At 37.2% G+C, this 21,907-nt stretch overlaps 1 protein-coding gene across 1 annotated transcript in view; it reads right to left on the bottom strand.

The window, feature by feature from the left end:
• MALRD1 (MAM and LDL receptor class A domain containing 1) overlaps positions 1–21,907 on the bottom strand; it is a 595,589-nt gene that overhangs the window by 561,559 nt on the left and 12,123 nt on the right. The window contains exons 3-5 of the mRNA XM_069547391.1: positions 17,292–17,386; positions 17,042–17,203; positions 6,889–6,979 (exon numbers count right to left, since the gene is read on the bottom strand). Coding sequence (XP_069403492.1) covers positions 6,889–6,979; positions 17,042–17,203; positions 17,292–17,386 — 348 coding nt within the window. The remainder of the gene's footprint in view (positions 1–6,888; positions 6,980–17,041; positions 17,204–17,291; positions 17,387–21,907) is intronic.

Here is a 21,907-nt window from a genome sequence, read left to right as displayed (position 1 = left end):
AATATATAAGCATTATTCAGGTTTTCATCAAGAGATAACTTGTGTACTTGGAATGTTTATAAAGGAGAATAAGGCAAAATCCTGGCAAGCCAACCTAAAAATATTCACAGAATATTCACAATATTCTGATTGTGAGCTATATCATGCAAGCTTTATAAAAATACATAGTGAGTAATTTGTTCAAGAAACAATGTTATTTAAGAATCAGTGCTTAAGCATATTCTTATTTAGTCACAAACACTGATTTTTCAGTCACAAACACTGATCTTTTTTCATATTTGCTATTTTGGTAAAGCCTAAACAGATCTTCCTTATAATAAACACACAGTGAATACCCCTGTCTTGGGAAGGGCAGTGGTTAGATACTATTTGAAATCATGGAAGTAATCTAAAATATTTTTTAATGTTATAAAAAGAATTTAGTTTTATTTTCCAACTTGAAAACCTTCAGAAACCATGATAATACCTATATCTATCACTTTTCTAGAGTTGTTTATACTTCTATAATAAAAAATAGAAACAGTTTTTTTTTCCCTAAAGATAATAGTACACATAATAATCTACGTGGTGAAATAAAATACAAGAACAAGAAAAAAATCTATCTGGGGGATTTCTCATGATCAGAATTTTCCCAAATATAAAAAGTTACTATTTCTTTTAAATTTAAAAAAATTAAACAATAAAATTATACATTTCTGGTATTTATTTCTGTATATTTTGACAACCATAGAGCCGTGGTCTGAAAATCCATCAATATTTCACTTAGTCAGTCAGGGCTGTCCCTAGTTGCTCTGATAGGCTGAACTGTACCCACCACCACCAAATCATATGCTCAAGTCCAAACACTTAGTAGCTCAGAATGTGACCATATTTGGAGATAGGGTCTATAAAGAGGTAATTAAGGTAAAGTGTGGTCATATTGGTGGGCTCTAGTCCAATATGATTGGTGTCCTTATAAGAAGAGGCATTTAGGACATGGACATACAGAGAAAGAAGACTATATGAAGACCAAGGAGAAGACAGTCATCCACAAGCAGGGGAAAAAAAAATGCAAGAAAAAACACTTGGTGACCCCTTGATGTTGGATTTCCAGCCTTCTGAATCATGAAAAATGAAATTTCTGTTGCTTTAAGCCATCTGTTTGTGCATTCTTAGTCTTTTCAGTTGCATCTGACTCTGTGTGAACCTATGGACCATAGCCCGCCAGGTTCTTCTGTCCATTGGATTCTCCAGGCAAGAATACTGGAGCGGGTTGTCATACCCTCCTCCAGGGGATTTTCCTGACCCAGCGATCAAACCTGTGTCTCCTATGTCTCCTGCATTGGCAGGCAGGTTCTTTACCACTAGCACCACCTTAAGCCATCCAGTCTGTGATAACTTTTTTTAAACTACTGCCTTAGAAAACATGCACTGCCCCTGGGGTAATTAAGGCAGATATCTAGGGGCCCAAAGTATGAAAGCCTAAATGGATGGCTGTCAATTTGAAAAATACACTGTAAGGCGAGCTGGTTTACTGTCTCTAGGAATTGGCTCACTCTGGAAGAGACAGACCGTCTTTGATCAGCAAGACACCGAGTATCAAAGCATCAAAACAGAGAAAATAAAAACACAGTAATAGAATTGTTCCCTTGTCTCAAAAGAAAAAAAAAAATCAGAACAAATTTTTAAAAGCACACTAGTTTGAAGAATAAAATAGAGAAGTCTTGTCAGGAAACCTATATATCTTAAACAGAACCATTTCTATAAATCAAAATGACCACCAAAAGACTTATTACAGCATTCACTTTCAAGAGGACTCATTTCCAAATGCTATATATCTGCTGTAAAATGACAGAAAACACAATGTTTCCACTAAACCATGGCAAATATTTGCCTCAGTTTAATTCATCCTGATAAAAATCTCATTATTTTGAAGACATATCTTTATTTTTGATACTGAAACAAAACCTAAAAAATAATATAATATTCTTAGCATAAGTGTCAGAGAAGGCAATGGCACCCCACTCCAGTACTCTTGCCTGGAAAATCCCATGGACGGAGGAGCCTGGTGGGCTGCAGTCCATGGGGTCGCTAAGAGTCAAACACAGCTGAGCGATTTCTCTTTCACTTTTCACTTTCATGCATTGGAGACGGAAATGGCAACCCACTCCAGTGTTCTTGCCTGGAGAATCCCAGGGACGGGGCAGCCTGGTGGGCTGCCATCTATGGGGTCACACAGAGTCGGACATGACTGAAGTGACTTAGCAGCAGCAGCAGCATAAGTGTAAGTACTGCTAAAGAAATATATTCCCATGATATTTTATTTAAATCTGCTTTTTATGGAATGATACTTGTGGCTCAGCAGAAAGAAGAATTCATCCAAAATCCCAAATACTTGATATTTAAATAATTTCACATATTCTTTGTTTATTACACAATTCTCAGCATTTAGCTGTGTAGGTAAATCAATAGTGTGTGTGTATGTATGGACAGGGACTAGGAGTGTGGGGGCATTTTCTGTAAGAGAAGTCTTCTCAGAAAAGATACCCTAACTCAGTCTGAAAGGATATCTAGTAGCAGGACAGGTCATCAAAATTTTTTGTGAAATAAGCAGAGGGAGCAATGTTTGCAAGATACGCAAAAAAGGAGATAACACTAGACTCACAAGTAGCTCTTTTGGGTCAGAATATGGGAATTCTTGGGGGAAATAAGAAGGAAGAAGTTGGGCTGGTGTGTTAGAGCAGGATCCTGGTGATCTTATGTCATGACCAAAAAAATCTGAATTCCATTCTGAAGGCAATGAGAGTTACTGAGGGATTTAAATGAAGTAGAGATTGGTCATAGTTGGATGTTAGAAAGTACAAACTGGTGGATAGCAGGTAGTAGTGATTAGTGGAGTGGAATAGACTGAAACTGGAATTTTCAAAATCCAAGAAAAAATAATGTGGGACATACAAAATCAGAGTTGGATGAAGAATAATGATAAATAAGTGGAGACAATTGGAGAAATATAAGAACATACTCTCACTAATGTTTTGCACCAATTTAATGTGGAGGTGACAAAGGGGAAGAAGCATTGAAGAATGACTCCTTGGCTTCTATGTGAGACCAAACAGACATCAATAGGGAGCATAGGAAAAGGGAACTAAGGAAAAGAAATAGAGTTTGAAAGAAGATTGGAATTTAATTTTAAATATGCTAATGTTGAGTTTCTGTAGCAAATGGATGCTCACTCAACTTATAAACCTGTTCTCCTTGCCTTCTTTTATTACAGAGGCCAAATTTAAACACTCAGAAAAAAATTAAAAAATAAATAAACACTCAGTTTTCTTAGCCTCCCTAGCAACCAAGGTTGTCTGCATGACGATCACCTAGCTGATGAATGACATGTCCAAAACTATTTCCTATGTCATTCCTTCCTTCTTCCTATCCTGAATGAGAGAGGTTATTCCAGAAGCATAAGATGGCAAGCATGAGGCAAGTAGCAAGAAAACGCCTTAGTCCTTGAATTTAGCAGTATCAGAGTTGAAGAATCTATGCCATGACTATCTATCTCCTCTATTAAGTCATCTGACAAGTGAAAGTCACTCAGTCATGTCTGACTCTTTGTAACCCCATGGACTAAACATTCCATGGAATTCTCTAGGCCAGAATACTGGAGGGGGTACCTTTCCCTTTTCTAAGTGACATTCCCAGGGATGGAACCCAGCTCTCCCACATTGTAGGTAGATTCTTTACCAGCTGAGCCACAAGGGAAGCCCCCAAATATAGGAGTGGGTAGCCTATCCCTTCTCCATGAGATCTTCCCAGCCGAGGAATCGAACTGGGGTCTCCTGCATTGCAGGCATATTTTTTTTACCAACTGAGCTATCAGGGAAGCCTATTAAGTCAAAAGCAAAAGCAAAAATCTCAGATTATTCCACTTTCTTGCATCCCAATGCATATCTAAACCTATTTTCCACTGGAGTAGGATTTTCTCATGGAAATGTCCAGAAGGTGTTGGGTTGGATCTGCCTGCTTCTCCCGCTTGGCCATCACCACCAGGACATGAGACTGAAACCATTGACTCTAGTCATCCAGAACCCTACTCCAGGGCAGTCACTGCCAAATGCAAAAAATCAACACAAGACTAGGTCTCATGGTTCCCAAAGGCTAGTTCTGTTTTTAAACCTAGAATTGGCTGACTTGACAAAAATTTCCTAAGGACATTATTTACAACGTAGGCCCCATCCTCAGTGATTCCCATCTAGCAGGGCTGGAATGAATCCCAGAATCAATCACTCTTTTACGTGATTCTGATGATTAACTAGATATAGTCTGTCAGTGTCTGAATTTGAGTGGAGAGTCTCATTTGAAAATTTAATGCCACCTAATTTTACCATCTCTCACAGTCCCACCATTTATAAAATGTAACTCCATCTGAATGCCAATCTTATCCCATAATGCTTTATCCTTTGTCTCCATTATTAGTCCTCATGCTGCTGTGTTTCCCTCCAAAAAGTTTAAATATGCCTTCAATTTTCATTCTATTTGAAAAACAAAAAACAAAACCCATGCACCCTCACCTTCAAAGATTCAAAGAACACTCTGTGACCTTGACCTGAGTACGGAATTTCTCTAAAAGGAAACCACTCACTTTGCAGCTTTCCCCAAGGGGAGATATCTTTTTCCAATGCCCCATAAAACACAAGGCCAAAAATTAAAGTCATCATCCTTCTAAATCCCCAATGTTGCTTCCATACAGTGATTTATTCTTCCATGTTGTAAAAACATCTTGGCTCAGGACATTTAACTTATAGCCCTGGGTCATCCATGCAGGAGGTCTGATTTCCATATTTATTGAAGACTTCAGTCATGGATTTCAAAGTCGTCTTCTCTAGAGCTTTATCTTGTATAAATGTAACAATCATGTAAAAGCCCTACCCAATAATTGAGCTTTAAAATCCATATCTCATCTTCATCAAACTTTATTTCCACATCACTTCAGACCAATATAGTGATAACACTATCTAGAAATATTCTTAGAAATTGTAGATGCCAGTATTTTTCTATGTGACCCCAACTTATCTTTGAATGTTCAAGTATCATGTGCTCTTACTCCCACTATTATTGCATTTTTTATTTCTGTAGTGATGTTAAGAGTTTAAGTGCTTCCTAAAAATCTGGCATTTGTCTTCTGAGTAATTATTATGGCCCATCTACCCAGGCCTTTGTCTTAGTGTATGGGTCATGGGTACACAGAGAAATGGCTTTGGTTCCCAGAGCTGAAGATGAAGAGTTAAGTTCACGTCTGAAATGATAGCAGAGTCCTATTACAAGCAATCTCAGGTCCCAAGCACAACCCAAGCATTTTCCTGCATAAATTTGCTGTGTAAACAGTTTCAATGGCAAGAGCCACTTCCTAACTCCCTGATGGTCCAGGAAGTCCAGTCAATAGCTTATTTCATGGCTTTGTTCTCCTTTGAGGGTGATCAGCCAGACTGAGCAATAAATACAACTATTAGGGATCATTTTGTCTGGCAGACCTCAATTTCTGTAGAAACTATTAATCTGAGATATATAATGTCCCTGCTGAGGTGATCAGGGTCAGGGACTAGATGTTTCATTCAAAATCCAGTGTAAGTGGGCTGTGCTCTGGTTCATAAACAACCATGCAGGGTAATAGAAGAGAGATTATTAGGGGAGTTTTAAATGGCAGATCATGCATTGCCTGGAATTGACAATGTATTCTCTATTGGCATATTGCTTCCCTTCTGATAAATCTAAGGAATATTATCTTCTTTTAGTGAAAAGCCACTGATGTGCTTAATAATAATGCTTAAATTATTTACTTCTAGGAATGGGTGGAGGTCACAGTCTGTTCCTTTAAGGTTCTACATTTCACTTATCTATATTTCAATTTATCCTAACATGATTTCTTACTAATATATACTGAGAACTGACAATACAAAGATGAAAGAGAACTTTATGTGTTCCGTGTTTAGAGGGGCTGTCATTAGCTCTTGTAAATTTACCTTGATTTGAGTGACAGGAGACACAAACCTGTAAGCTCTTATAACAGCAGAAGTGCTTTTTAAGTATCAAAGCACAATACAAACATCCTTTATCAAGTTTCCTTGGTCTCTCTTAGGTAGACTGGAACATTTTTTTCTTAACCATATTTCTTCTGGAACATTTTTATTTTAACCACAGCTACCATTTCTTTGTATCCAACTAGAACTTGGAACCCTTTCTACAAAACAGCTTTCTTGATTCTACCATATCATAATAAAATTTCAAAAGGAAAAAATTCTATCAAATATCTATACTCAAATATATCAAATAAATGTGATTATTGCATATTAGCCTAAGTTAATTTCATCCTTACCAACTTATATTTTAAACATTGAACTTTCCTATTGAGAACAATGTGAATGGTGAATTGAATATTACACAGTTAATGTAATCACAGGACTGATATGGATAGTTTTTTAGATCTGATGTGTGGTTTATTGATCTAGTTGTTTCAGTCTAAATAGAAAATAGATTATAACTAATATACTTCTCCATTTGTGTCTTTCAGTGGCTTAGTTAAATTGATTCTCTAAGAAGACAGTTTCAAATTAATGGGGGCCAGTCTTCTCTTGATATCCTAGAAGGCATAGAATTCTCTGGGTAAGATTTAACTAACCAGTGTAAATATGCTACAGGGTTCCAAATCTGAGACTCAATTGCACACTTCAGTTCTTTATAGTAGCCTGTGTTCACCTCTAGCACAAATCTAGTCATTGTACCACAGTGCATAAGGACAATAGAAAATAGTTCACTCTAAAACATCAGGCAAAAATAAAAGAGCAGATCAAAATCACTACACACTGTTTAAACTGACTTTTTTATACAATAAGGATCAGAATGAGAAAAATATCTTACCATCTGCTGGCAAGCAGCCTGAGCTGAAAGATAGATCGTCAATAGCTATGGCTCCATCCTGAGCTGGAATCATCTGGCCTTGAAAAACAACCTGGGCAAGAAAAACAAACAGACATGAAGAACAAGGAACAGTATTGTCTCATAATCTTGTAGCACAGAGTCTACAGATAAAAGAAACACGATACTTCCTAGAAGCACATGGGTGACCATGCCAATTCCAAGTAGAGAGAGATCTATACTTTGAAGAACAAAAAAGTGCCTGGATGGGAGGGCAGTTGGAGGGAGATTAAATACATGCATATGTACAGCTGAGTCCCTTTGCTGTCCACCTGAATCTATCACGACATTGTTAATCAGCTATACTCCAATACAAAATAAAAAGTTTAAAAACAACACAAACAAACAAAAACACCTGAACCAAAAAATGTACAGTCTTCTCTGTATCTCACATGTTTAGAATAGGTTAGGTAACATATTTGTGAAATGAATCAACAGCCACCTGGTTTCTTTCCTATATCATCTTCCATGTTTGGTTCCTGTGCATTCACACTACTTAGCATTTACCAGTTCTGGGAGCCTCACTCCATCTTAAGCTCTGGTTCTCAGTATTTTACAGCATTAAGCAAAAATAAAGAGCAGATCAAAGTCATTACCTCTGGTTCTCTGAATTTTACTCACAGCCCCATCTTGAATGTCCTTGTCCTATCTTCCTGCACATTTTCTGCCATTATCTAAACATAGCTCGAGACACTGATTGGAAATCATTGTTCAGTGACTTACTGTTAAAATGACCACATGTTGTACTATGATGTGAGGCCAGCCCTAGTCTCCACCAAGAGGAAATCCTCTAGCAGAATGAATCTGAGAAACTTGGAAAGATCAAGTACTCCTAATTACTTAAATCAATAAAACATTGGTGTATTGGTGGAGAGTATTCTCGCGTCCTCATTAATGAATATCAATAATGTGTGAGGCTTAATTCATGGATGCATTAAACCTGTGTACATGACTCAACCTTATTCATAACGTAAACGTTATTTCAAGATATCACATTGCTTCTTAGCTTAATAGTTGGTCTGTATCACAAGACCTAGGAGATCATTTTGCTGTCCTGCATTTTCTTTTGTTCCTGTACAACGTGATGTCCTAATATATTTCCTTTTAAGCCAGGGATTGTCTACTAGTCTATTAAAAATGTGATGAAGAACGTCCATAATGTATCCAGTGAACTGTCAATATATAGCCCTAAGAAAGTCATCCTCTCTTCACATAAATTAGAGTAACCATGGGACTACTTACAAGTCAGGACCATGATGGAAGAAGTCTATCACAAATTGTGATGCAGGGATGGCTTCATATGAGGGTAGCATGGCATAGTGTGTATGCTCAGTCGTGTCTGACTCTTTGTGACCCCCATGGACTGTAGCCTGCCAGGCTCCTCTGTCCATGGGATTCTTCAGGCAAGAAGAATGGAGTGGGTTGCCATTTCCTGCTCCAGGGGATCTTCCCTACCCAGGGATTGAACCCATGTCTCCTGCATTGTGAAGCAGATTCCTTACCACTGCACTACCTGAGAAGCCTCCATAGCATAGTGATTAAAGTGTATATTTGGAATCAGATTACTTGAATTTAGATCCCAGATATACCACTTCCTAGCAGGAAGACCCTGGAGAAGTGACTTAACACTTCTGCGCCTCAGTTTATTTCTTTGTAAAAAGGTATTGATAAGGATAGTTATTACCTATATGATAAGATGTATGCAAGGTAACAAATGAATCATCACTTATACAACTGCATTTTACCTATATAGTTGGCATTAAATGTCAGGTATTATGGCATAGTTATTAAAATATTTAAGCTAATGTATAGTGTTTACTAATTAAAAATCTACTCTGCATAGGTTAACTTTATTCTTCTTGAAAGCCTATTCATATAGATACATTCCCTAGTTCCTGCTGAACTGAACACTTACCTATAGCAGCCACATTTTAAAAAAAAATTATTTTTGGTTGAAATGCAATTACTTTATTATAATTGAAAACATTTCTATAGTATTACAATGATCAAGGATAACCAAAAATTAATATTTGGATACTAGGATTTCAAGCTGTCATAAGGTACTTGCAGCTGCTGCTGCTGCTGCTAAGTCACTTCAGTCGTGTCTGACTCTGTGCGACCCCATAGACGGCAGCTCACCAGGCTCCTCCGTCCCTGGGATTCTCCAGGCAAGAACACTGGAGTGGGGTGCCATCACCTTCTCCAAAGCATGAAAGTGAAAAAAGAAAGTGAAGTCCCTCAGTCGTGCCCAACTCTTCGTGACCCCATGAACTTCAGCCTACCAGGCTCCTTCGTCCATGGGATTTTCCAGGCAAGAGTACTGGAGTGGGGTGCCATCGCCTTCTCCACAGCCACATTTAAAGAGTAAAGTGGAAGTAAGTGTTGACTAATTACCAGTCTCTCTTCTCCTCCGTGCTCTCCCCACAAACCCATTCATCTTCAGGACCTTATCTGTCACCCAGGCTCGTGAATACACGTTTACACCAGGAATGTCAGCCTCTTTCTCTTGAGCTCTCCTTCCCCATCTCTACCATCTGTTGAATATTTTCAGTCAGGTGACACGAAGACACTTCTAATTCAAGCTGTTCTTTCCTCTCAACTTGGACCTCTGCCCTGATGCTCATCCTCTGAAAATGGTATCAGGAGACTGCCATCTGCAATGCTCAAAACCCCAAAATGATCCTTGGAATCACTTTCTCCCCCAGTCGTGTCCAATCGATCAAGACCTCTTAAATCCTCTTTCCTTTCCATTGCTATTTCCACTCCTACATCTTCATACCTGGTCTAATGAAATAGCTTTTATGTTATTTATTTGGCTCTGCCAGGCCTCAGTTGCAGCATGCAAATTCTTAGGTGCAAAATGTGGGATCTAGTTCACTTCCCAGGGATCGAACCACAGGCCCCCCGCATTGGAAGCATGGAATCTTAACCACTGGACCACCCAGGGAAGTCCTGAAGTAGCTTTTAAATTATCTTCTTACCTTCAAGCCTCTCCTCAGAGTTTGCAATATGTGTATTTATTTATTTGATTCAGTTAAATTATAGATTAACTTGGTATAACTGAAGAGAAGCTCGTATGAAAATTGGCAGTCATTTAAGCCCACTGGCACTGCAAGAGGAAAGGTTTTCTTAGGGAAAAGAATTGCTTCTCTAATTGTAGGGAAATTACTTGTGGATCTACATAGCTAGGAAACAAAAGATCCACCAGGCACAGGGAGATAATCCAGTTAAAGTTATTTAAACAAAAAGTTTCCAGGGATTTTGGTTGGGATCCTGAAAAGGGGGATGGGTGAATGATCTACAGAATGTGGAAAGTGAGTGAAGTTGCTCAGTCATGTCCAACTCTTTGCGACCCCCATGGACTGTAGCCTCCCAGGCTCCTCCATGCATGGGATTTTCCAGGCAAGAACACTGGGGTGGGTTACCATTTCTTTCTCCCAGGGACCTTCCCGACCCAGGGATCGAACCTGGGTCTCCCGCACTGCAGGCTGGCTCTTTACTGTCTGGGCCACCCCAAAAAACTAAATAGACATTTCTCCAAAGAAGGCATACGGATGGCTAACAAACACATAAAAAGATGCTCAACATCACTCATTATCAGAGAAATGCAAATCAAGACCACAATGAGGTATCATTTCACACCAGTCAGAATGGCTGCGATCCAAAAGTCTGCAAGCAATAAATGCTGGAGAGGGTGTGGAGAAAAGGGAACCCTCTTACACTGTTGGTGGGAATGCAAACTAGTACAGCCACTATGGAGAACAGTGTGGAGATTCCTTAAAAAATTGCAAATAGAACTGCCTTATGACCCAGCAATCCCACCGCTGGGCATATACACCAAGGAAACCAGAATTGAAAGAGACACATGTACCCCAATGTTCTTCACAGCACTGTTTATAATAGCCAGGACATGGAAGCAACCCAGATGTCCATCAGCAGATGAATGGATAAGAAAGCTGTGGTACATATACACAATGGAGTATTATTCAGCCATTAAAAAGAATACATTTGAATCAGTTCTAATGAGATGCATGAAACTGGAGCTGATTATACAGAGTGAAGTAAGCCAGAAAGAAAAACACCAATACAGTATACTAACACATATATATGGAATTTAGAAAGATGGCAATGATGACCCTGTATGCAAGACAGCAAAAGAGACACAGATGTGTGGAGCAGAATTTTGGACTCTGAGGGAGAGGGAGAGGGTGGGATGATTTGGGAGAATGGCACTGAAACATGTATACTATCATGTAAGAAACGAATCTCCACTCTATGTTTGATGCAGGATAACAGGATGCTTGGGGCTGGTGCACGGGGATGATCCAGAGAGATGATATGGGGTGGGAAGTGGGAGGGGGGTTCATGTTTGGGAACTCATGTACACCCGTGGCAGATTCATGTCAATGTATGGCAAAACCAATACAGTATTATAAAGTAAAATAAAGTATAAATAAAAATTTAAAAAAAAACAAACATGGAAACCCATGATAGTTTTTTAAAAACCAGGCCCTATAGTCAGAGGCTGTTTGCGATGTGGTAATTGCATTTCTAAGAGAAGTGATTAACATTCTTTGTTTTCTCCAAAATTTAGGCAAATAACCTTTTCCAAATACCCACCTCATTTTTTTCTGTTAGGTAAAGTAAAAAAAAAAAAAAAAAAGATAGGGATTTCCCTGGCAGTCCAGTGGTTAGGACTCTGTGCTTCCACTGCAGGGGACAAGGATTTGATTCCTGATCAAGCAACTAAGATCCTGAGTGCCTCAGGGGCACAGTCAAAATAAAGAAAAGAAAACAGCAGCAAAGCAGCAAAACAAAAGCAGATCACAGCACGGATAATGAAGTTAGAAGTTTGACACCATCACATAAGTCAGGTACAGCCTGCACTGATGCAATGGAAAACATGAGACAAATTTCTTTCACCTCAAACATTTTTAGAGAAGATGGCTTCGGAAGGGAGGCTTTGTGCTTGAAATACTCGATTTAAATCTTCAATGAAAGTTTTATGGCAGGTGAACAATGGATATAAACTCACTTGGATTATACCAGTAATGACATGAACAGAAACCCTTGCATTTATATCTTCTGTATGAGAATTTTTCTAATTAGTTATGCACTCAATGGTCTTTTTCAAGAAAATATATAAAACACAAGAAGATGACAGTAGTCTTTTCATCGTCATGTGTTCACACAGTAAGTATTCTTGAATTAAAAGATAAAATGTCTCAAATTATGATTTTGAAAAGTTTGAGAGTAGCAGTAAGTTAATAATTTATATTCATCATTATTAACCACATCTTTTGTTTGTATTAATAAAGCCTATTGTTTCTGAATGGGAGAGTGATGAGAAGTCCCTGGCATTTCTAACTGGAATATCAGAGAAATGACAAGTAGATAATAGCATATTAAAAATGCTTCAGTATCGTCTTAAAATTCAGGCACTGATTTCGAGAATCCAGACATTCAATTGGAAAACCACAGTCAATGATATACTTAGTAACATAGTATTCATTCTTTCCTACCCATAAAACCAATAGGAGAAATCCCTTCAAGAACCAGAAAAAAACAGGGATGAGGGGAGATTTCATCTGAATTTGAGGCTAAATTTCTACTATATGTTTAGCCTGGTTTATTCTTGGCTTCTATGAATATTTTAAGACAATAGTAAAATTAATTGCTTTTGTCTTCAATTTTGAGAAATGTGATCTCAGTTCATTAGCACCATACAATGCATAATAATTTTTCATCTAACACAGCAGACAAAGGTTTAATAAGTCACATCAGATTTGACCAAATCTAGAGGTTGGATTTTTTTTTCTATATTTCATAAATTCTTACACAGCTTTATTAGATAAAAAATTATCATGGCTCAGTGACTGACTGAGATCTGAAATCAAACTATCCTATGTTCTAATCTTGTATGGGATTTGGTATATTATTTCATTCTCTAAAGCTTACAATCCTCTGGACTTCCCTGGTGTTCCAGTGGCTAAGACTTCATCTTCTAATGAAGGGGGCCTGGGTTCAATCCCTGGTTGGGGAACTAATATCCCATTTGCCTCAGGACCAAAATACCAAAACATAAAACAGGAGCAGTATTGTAATAAATTCAATAAAGAATTTAAACATGGTCCACATCAAAACATCTTTAAAAAATAAAGCTTACAGTCCTCATGTGAGCAATGGGGTAAATGATAGTTGAGAGGACTTCCATGAAGGGCCAATAACACAGGATACATGAAGGACTAAATGCAATTCTTTACATACAGTAAGCACTCGATCAATACTAGATGTTATTCTTTAAACACCTGCAGAAACTTTCTGAAACACTGCCATCGCTGTGGACTAAATGCATAAACACCATTCCTAGTTTATACAGCAGCAGTCTCTCAGAAATTAACATACACTTCAGGTTAATAAGGGATGGATCTAGTTAGTCCTTTACAAGTTGAAGGCGACAAAGTCCCCACACAGGAACCAGATCCAGAGGCTTTCTCAGAAACCCATGCTAAGCCAGAGTCCAGCTGCGACGAAAATCTATGTAAGTATTTCTAAAGCAAGCATGAATGACTTTAAAACTATCAAGGCAGCATGCATGGGAAACTGCCAAGAAAAACAAACAAAAAAATAAACCTAGAATAATTCTAGGAGATTTGTAAATTGATGAGGCAGCAGATAACTAACTGTCTGGAGACGCTGATTACAAAATGACCTCAAATAAGCCTCTTTCTAAAGCTTTTCAGCAAAGAGCTACTACATAGTGGCAGGCAGTATTACAAGCACAGCACATCTCTGTGGCCCAGCTCAACAAAAGCAAATGAGTATCTGTTCACTTGCTGACAGGATAGAACTACAACATACCTGCTGTCTTAAAGATCAGTGTAGCCAGAGGATCCCATGAGAGTCATACAGTTTCCTAATTTTTAGCAATGCCTTTAAGGTAGAGGCACTGTTTTTGTATCAGCAATGAAGGATTTTGAGAATCAAGTTAATAAGCCCATGGCCTGAATTCTCCTAATTCCATTTTGAAAGCTGCTAAAACTTTATATGAGCAATACAGTGGTGGTGAAAGTCATGATTCCTCTTCATCATCCAAGACTTTGGCAAAAAAATGGGAAAGAAAATGATTTGTGGTTACTTATCAACTGTTAGGTATCACCTGTAAAATATCGGGACTGTTAAACTCTTGGTTCTCTGTGGAAATCTCTTGAAGACAGCTTCACTCTGAAATGTTACTGACAGAAAAACTCAGTGATTATCCTGAAAAGAAAACTGTAAAAACCTGCTAATGGCACTGTATGTATTGAATTGTAGAACTGTTTTCCCTTTTATGCTTCCCTGTAAATCTAATCTATTTGATAACATTTTCACACTTGGGGTAGTAGATGGAAAATGGAAGTGTATTCTGAAGAACTATGTAAGTAGGCTTTGTATAATATAAAATGACACTAAATTCTCAAAAAAAATGAGAATCTGGGCATCTGTTTTGGTGGAAGACACTGCTGCATTTTAAAGGACTCAGGTGAACAATCTCACTTCCTCTGCTACAGCTGAACTGCCCTGGAGATAATCTATTTGGGAATTTAAACTTTTATAGTTATCTACTACACATATTTAATCATCAACCCCCGCAATATGCTATTTGGGAATGGACACCTGAGAAAAGCAAAGAGTATATCTTAAAATGCTTAACTTACAAGTAGCAGGCTCCCGCTACTTGTATCCAACATCAAATCTCTTGTTGTGCTACTAATAAAGACCTTGACCAAAATATTTGTTGTTGTTGTTGTTGTTGTAATTTTAGTTGCTAAGTCGTGTCTGACTCTTTTGTGATCTGTGGACTATAGCCCACCAGGTTCCTCTGTCCATGGGATTTTCTAGGCAAGAACACTGGAGTAGGTTGTCATTTCCTTCTCCAGGGGATCTCCCTGGACCCAGGGATCAAACCCACGTCTCCTGCATTGACAGGCGGACTCTGCACTAAAATACGAAGGCACAATGCTTGACAAAGATAGCTTAAGACTCTCTCTTTTTTTTTTAATCACCCACTCTGTTTCAAAGTCAGAAAAGATGTATAAATACTGATAAATTTTATACACAGACAAGAGTCTCATAGCAGTCCTTAAGGTTTAGACAAGCATGCAGACAGAGGGACTTCAGCAAGCTCATCCTTCCGCATCTAGTCAGTGTCCCCTCAAAGGCACTCTTGACTCTCTTGTTGCTATTGTTACAGAAAAGAGACAGACATAGGGAAGTAAGAAAATAAAGTAGTAATATAATAAATAAATTAGAAATTTATCCTTTGGTTAATGACACCTGAACATCCACAATAAATTGGATACATTCTTGTTGTCTGGGGTTCTCACTCTGCAGAGCACTCCCCACCAAGGCAGGAAATCAAGATGTCTTGTCCCTGTGCCTGAGGAGTCCTTTATAGGAAGACTTACATGCCTGATGGCTTAAAATACCAACCCAACCTCACTCAGTCACTCAGACACACACCCCAATAATACTGAATTTCAAGAGGATACAAAGCCTCAAATGACAGAATTATGCTTCCAACTGTACAGTTCTCCTCAAGTCATCATCCAGGAGTCACCTATCTATCTACTAAATGATTTCTTTCTTTGGATCCCCATGGCTTTACAAAAGGCTGAAAAATCTGAACTTCAGTGTTTTTATGATAGATCAGTTAAGAATATGTGCCATTCTTATATCTTATCATTCAATTTTAATAATAGAGGTCTTATTCATTCTCCCATATTCCCTCTTAGCCACTCAAAATTCAATACAATTTACTCTCTATATTAAGGCAAGTGCTAAATCCATCTCATATCAGATGATTTTCTATTCCATGTCAAAATTATAAAATTATTATAATATTCTAATAATAGATGATAAAGGAAACCTACCTGGGCTAAACTGAGTCACAAACCAGGTTTAAAAAGCATATTTGTTCAGAATAAAATGTTTTAAGATCCCTTTTTTAACTGGAAAATTTTGCTTGGCTGCCCAAAATGTTAAAGTATGCACTATTTTTCTAAGAACTCCTATAATAGTTATTAAATTATAATTTCTATCATACATAAGTTTTATTAGGCTGCATAAATAAATGTCTTTTATAGACTTACATTGGCTTTAATTCTCAAAATTATTTTAGGAGATGAAGGCTGCATTGAATAATTTGAGTTTAACCATGAAATGAATATGACAATGATTCCACTTCAGCAGCACTTGGTATTAATATTGAAAACAATCTATGTTCTCATTACCCAAGACAATCCTATTCTCTCAAAAGCTTGAGAAAACTGTGAAACAGAAGCCTTTTTTTTTTTTTTGATTGGAGGTTAATTGCTTTACAATGTTGTGTTGGTTTCTGCCACGTAGCACTGTGAATTAGCCAGAAGTATACATGTGTCCCCTCCCTCTTGAACCGCTCCTCCCACCCCTCTAGATTATCACAGAGCACCACGTTGAGGTCCCTGTGTTATACTGCACCTCTCCAAAGCCATCTATTTTACAAATGGTAACATATATGTTCCAATGCTACTCTCTAATGCATCTCGCCCTCTCCTAAGCCGACTGTGTCTGCAGGTCTCTTCTCTATGTCTGCGTCTCCATTCCTCCTTACAAATAGGTTTATCAGTACCATTGTTCTCAACTCCATATATACGCATTAATATACAATATTTGTCTTTTTCTCACTTAGCTCACTCTAGATTCACCCGCCTCACTAGAAGTGAATCAAATTCTTAAGAATGCAAAATGAAATGAAAGAAGATTGGAGTGAAGAGAGAAAAAGGAAAGTGGAGGGGATTCAAGAAATTAGGAAGAGTATTAGAAGGTCATTTTTTACTGTTATATCAATATATGTCAGTATATAACAAATTTAGTTTTGATACCTAAGTTTTAAACTTCTTAAAACTGTCTTTTAGGATGACTGGCCACCCCAGCTTCCTGGAACTGTTTGGTTTCAACATGTGACAGTTCTGGCAAATTCCTCAGTCCTCAGACAACTGGGATGATTAATCACCTGATGTTAAACATCTGTACTTTATCATTTTTCCTTCAAAGACAGAAAACATAACATACATACCTGAAACCTCTGGGGACTCTGAATTTTGATGACATTCCTCTCCCAACGATTCTGGAGCCCAGCAGTGTTTTGCCATAAATGCTGTATAGGGCCACCACAGGTAGTTTGAAAGCCAGCCATTAACTTGCCATTCATTTGGCTGGAGAAGTAATAAAATGTAATCTGTGAAAAATAATGAATGTTCACATGATTATAATAACGAAGTTCCCAAATATGGAAAATAATTCAAATGCCATGTGCTTTCAAATACCTGACAAGCATGTTGGTTATTCGTTGGAAGAAAAACTCTGCTGCTTATGTTTGCGGAAGTAGAATCCAAGTTAGAGACCAATGAGAGGAAGTGAGCTGTTAGAAACAAGACCATCATTGGTAAACGTATTCAATACACCAGGCAATAATTCAGGTCCATATCCACATTAGGTCAATATATTTTTGTTTAAAAAATGAACTATTTGACTGCACCATTTATTTTTGCAAATGGTCTGGCTGATATTGTTACTTCAATATATTCCCCAGTAAAATAACTAATTTTGAGTGTACTCCATATAACACTATTATGGACTGTAATCCACAACCCAGTTTATCTCATATAACTTAGAAAGTTATAACTCAGCAGAGATGGTATCCAAGAAAAACATTATACTGGGACTGCCCACCCAAATAAGTAATTCAATGAAGAATTTAAAAGAAATCCTCTTTTGTAGTGCTTGTCTCCTGAAAGAATTGGGACAATTAGTTGCAGGTTTTCCCAGGATTATGTGGAAAACAATACTGAGTCCCAGTGCGGTCCTGTACACTGCAGTACAGATTATGCAAGTGGACTGTCACTATTTAGAAGCTTATAAAATAAATACAGAATATTCTCTGGGCTTTCATAAATTTTTGCAATGCTTGACAAGGTTATAGTGTATTATCTGGGAACCACTATTTCCTCCTACCCTATTTGGTAAACCCCCATTTGTCAAGAAGAATGGAAAAATGACATTGATGATGATTGTGAAGGTCTATCTACCCAGGTTATTTAGTGGTATTTTAAAACTGCCTTGGAAATTAAATTTAACTGTCACATCACTGACAGACTTAATTAAGAAATCTACGAAACCTCTTATTCCCTACAGCTTTTCCAAAATTTACCCTAATTAAGTGGGAAAAAAGAACATTAATGATTACTTATAGATGTAGTCAAAGGCATAACTGAAATCCTTGAAATAACAGAAAATTGGTCTGAGAATGTACTACCTGGAATAATTTTATACACATAATTTAGATGAAGAGTTGGCATCACGGTGTTACAAGTGGCCAATCGTTAGTTTGCTTTTGCTTCATATTCAGCAGGGAAAGCAAATGTTAAGCAAGTGAAAAATCAAATGAGCGTAATGAGTCATATGGATATATTGTTTGAGGTGTAAATAAAATTGTTTGCAATACAAATGGTAACACTATTCAATGGGCCCATAATTACTGTTTATAAATATTCAGCTCCTAAAAAGCATTTGCGATACATACAGAAAAAGTTATTTTCATTTGTCAAGGAAATTACCTAAACATATTTAGTTTTCAAAGCTTGGTCTTAAAAATCAGATGGATACATTTTAGCCATTATGTAATAGAACACCATTTTCAATAAAATAATAAATTACATAAATATTTAAGTTAGGTGTGTTATAAATAAGAACTGTCATTTAGTACATTTTATGACACTGAATTATTCTATATTGTGTCCAAAATTAAATGATAATCTTCAGGTTATCATAAAAAGTAAAGTTTAAATTCAGAAACAACTTAAGATCCTTTAGCATTTGTTCCAGTAACAAGCTTTCTTTTCATGGGGTAAAAAAGTGTTCAAAATACACCCAATATAGCAATACCTTTTTAACTTTTAATTCTAATTTAGTGATAATAACAAGTATTTTTTTAATACACAAGCAATTTTTAAAACATTTTTATTGGAATATAGTTGATTCACAATGTTGCGTTAGTTCAGGTGTCCAAAGGCAAAGTAAATCAGTTATGCATATATCCACTCTTTTTGCATGCTCAGTTTTACGTTGCTCCCTATCAGCATAGAATTTCTTTAATTCATAGCTGGAGATATTCCTTGGAGAATATCAAAGTATAGAAAGTTCTTTTGCTTTCCCTGGGGCTTTAGTTATCAAGTTTATGATTGAAAAAAGAAAGAAGCAGATCCCTGGCTGCAAAATATTTTCCACAAGCTCATTCCCTCATCTGATACCCTTTCTTGCCACTGGCTTTCACCATCAAGAAGGGACTTACGAAGCCGATTTTTTTTAAAAGGTTCTCAATGTCCTGTCCACACACCATTCTTAGTCCTTGAGGGAGACTAGTAGTAAGTATCATATCACATATACACATATCATTGTCATCATCACATGCCATCTATTTATCTCTACCATATTTGTTTCAGTGTATTCATCATCACCAACTCGATGGACATGAATTTGAGCAAGCTATGGGAGTTGATGATGGACAGAGAAGCTGAGCATGCTGCAGTGCATGGGGTTGCAAAGAGTTGGACACAATTTAGCAACTGAACTGAACTGATTCATCTGATTCATAAATTCCCATTTTATGCATGCATCCATAAAAGGAATTGCATAGCATATCTTTAAAACATATTTAAAATAACCCTGTGATGAAGTTGCTAACTATTAAAATCATAAAATAGGGATTAATGATATTACAAAATAAGATGACATGATATCATTTATAATTTCAAATGTTTACATTAAAGGGGTTTTTCTTCCTAGTTGCTGGGTAAGTATAGGAGTAAAACTCCAATGTAAACTTAAGATTGATGACAAAAAAGTATATAAAATATGAAAGCAATAAAAACCATGAATCAAGTTTTTGAGGGCTAAATTCAATAATTTTGGCAATGAATTCCACCAACCTTGATCCTCAGAAAAGATAAGGTAGAATTTTCAGTCTCACTTTCTTCAATGACTGATAGGCAGTCTTGCCTTTTCTCCATTTTCCAACTTCTAAGTGATTAATAGTAATGAATACAAGCAGAATAAATATAAATCCTATTGCTCCTGCATAGAAACCAATGCATTTAAAGGAACTAAAAAACTTGAGTATTTTAACAGTGAGATACTATCCAAAAAAATTCAGGCTGCAGGAATGGATCATTGTGACAAGCTCTAAGGCATGAGGCAAAAGTTAGAATATTAAAACTTTCGAAAAGAAAAAGTAGGTTCATCTGTGACAGAAAAATGGCTCAGCTCAGATAACAGAGGTAAAATAGCAGTCTTGCGTACAAACTCCTTCAAGATGATAATTTCTATTTATTAAATTCCATTTCTATTGAATCAAGTTTTGGCTCATTCCTGTTCATTAAATTCACAAGTCAACATAGCCACATAATATTTGCTAAAACTGTGTCAAAGGATACTCTCAAACAGTAATCCCTTATAGTTGCTAGCAGTGTGTAAATAAATGCTGCCATATCAATTTAAGTCTGCTTCAGTGGTAAAGGGCTAGGTGAATCACTTTATTTATTTATTTTTTTGAAATATTCCCCAGTACTTTTATTTTTTTTTATTTTTTTTTAATTTTTAATTTTTTTATTTTTTAAATTTTAATATCTTTAATTCTTACATGCGTTCCCAAACATGAACCCCCCTCCCACCTCCCTCCCCATAACATCTCTCTGGGTCATCCCCAAGCACCAGCCCCAAGCATGCTGCATCCAGCGTCAGACATAGACTGGCGATTCAATTCTTACATGATAGTATACATGTTAGAATGTCATTCTCCCAAATCATCCCACCCTCTCCCTCTCCCTCTGAGTCCAAAAGTCCGTTATACACATCTGTGTCTCTTTCCCTGTCTTGCATACAGGGTCGTCATTGCCATCTTCCTAAATTCCATATATATGTGTTAGTATACTGTATTGGTGTTTTTCTTTCTGGCTTACTTCACTCTGTATAATCGGCTCCAGTTTCATCCATCTCATCAGAACTGATTCAAATGAATTCTTTTTTACGGCTGAGTAATACTCCATTGTGTATATGTACCACAGCTTTAGGAAATCATAAAACATACAAAAATATGAGGATGATATTAACAAAATTGCCAGTGTAAAGATCTCTGAAAATTTTTTCCTCCATAAAAGCAATGAAAATACTGGCAAAATGACCATAATAAAATTCAGAGAACTGGAGAATTTTTATTCAATAGATAACTGAATCTCAGTTTTTAAAAAAATGAATTTCAATAAATTTTAGGCTTTTTTTTTTTAATTTGCCCTATTCCCATTGCCCACTCTCAAGCCCCATAGCAACTATAACGTTCCTGGTGCAGTATGGCAACCATAGGAATGAGCAGAATGAAGCTAAAACTCTTTCAAGCCTCATTACCAAATAATTATCATTATTTGACCTCACTGATGTTTCCTGATGGCAAAGGAAACGGCAATCCACTCCAGTATTCTTGCCTGGAGAATACCATGGACAGAGGAGCCGGGTGGGCTATACAGCTCATGGGCTAGCAAAGAGTTGGACGTGACAGAGCATGCACGTTTCCTGAAAGCCATCACTTGTAAGGCTGTCTAAAATTGCCCAGTGCAAATAGACTCCTTATGGTAGGCATGTGTTGAAAACAACTGGCAAGTATTTTAACTTTATAGTTGCCTGGAACAGGATATAACATCTGGGGCCAACAACAGACTGACTGAAACTGCCCAACAATCCCAAACGATCAAAGAAATGCTCTAGAAATGGGCCCTGCAGGCGTGTCTGTGGAGAACAGCAAAGGGATTTCAGTTCTAGACTACAATCATACTTTCCTAGGACAAAATGAAAAGACCGGATGCTGTTTAATAGTGTGTTTCATAATACAGTC

Source organism: Ovis canadensis, chromosome 13 (genome assembly GCF_042477335.2).
Source record: "Ovis canadensis isolate MfBH-ARS-UI-01 breed Bighorn chromosome 13, ARS-UI_OviCan_v2, whole genome shotgun sequence".
Taxonomy (NCBI): domain Eukaryota; kingdom Metazoa; phylum Chordata; class Mammalia; order Artiodactyla; family Bovidae; genus Ovis; species Ovis canadensis.
The sequence above is the reverse complement of the archived record's forward strand: the minus strand, read 5'-3'. Positions and strand labels throughout refer to the sequence as shown.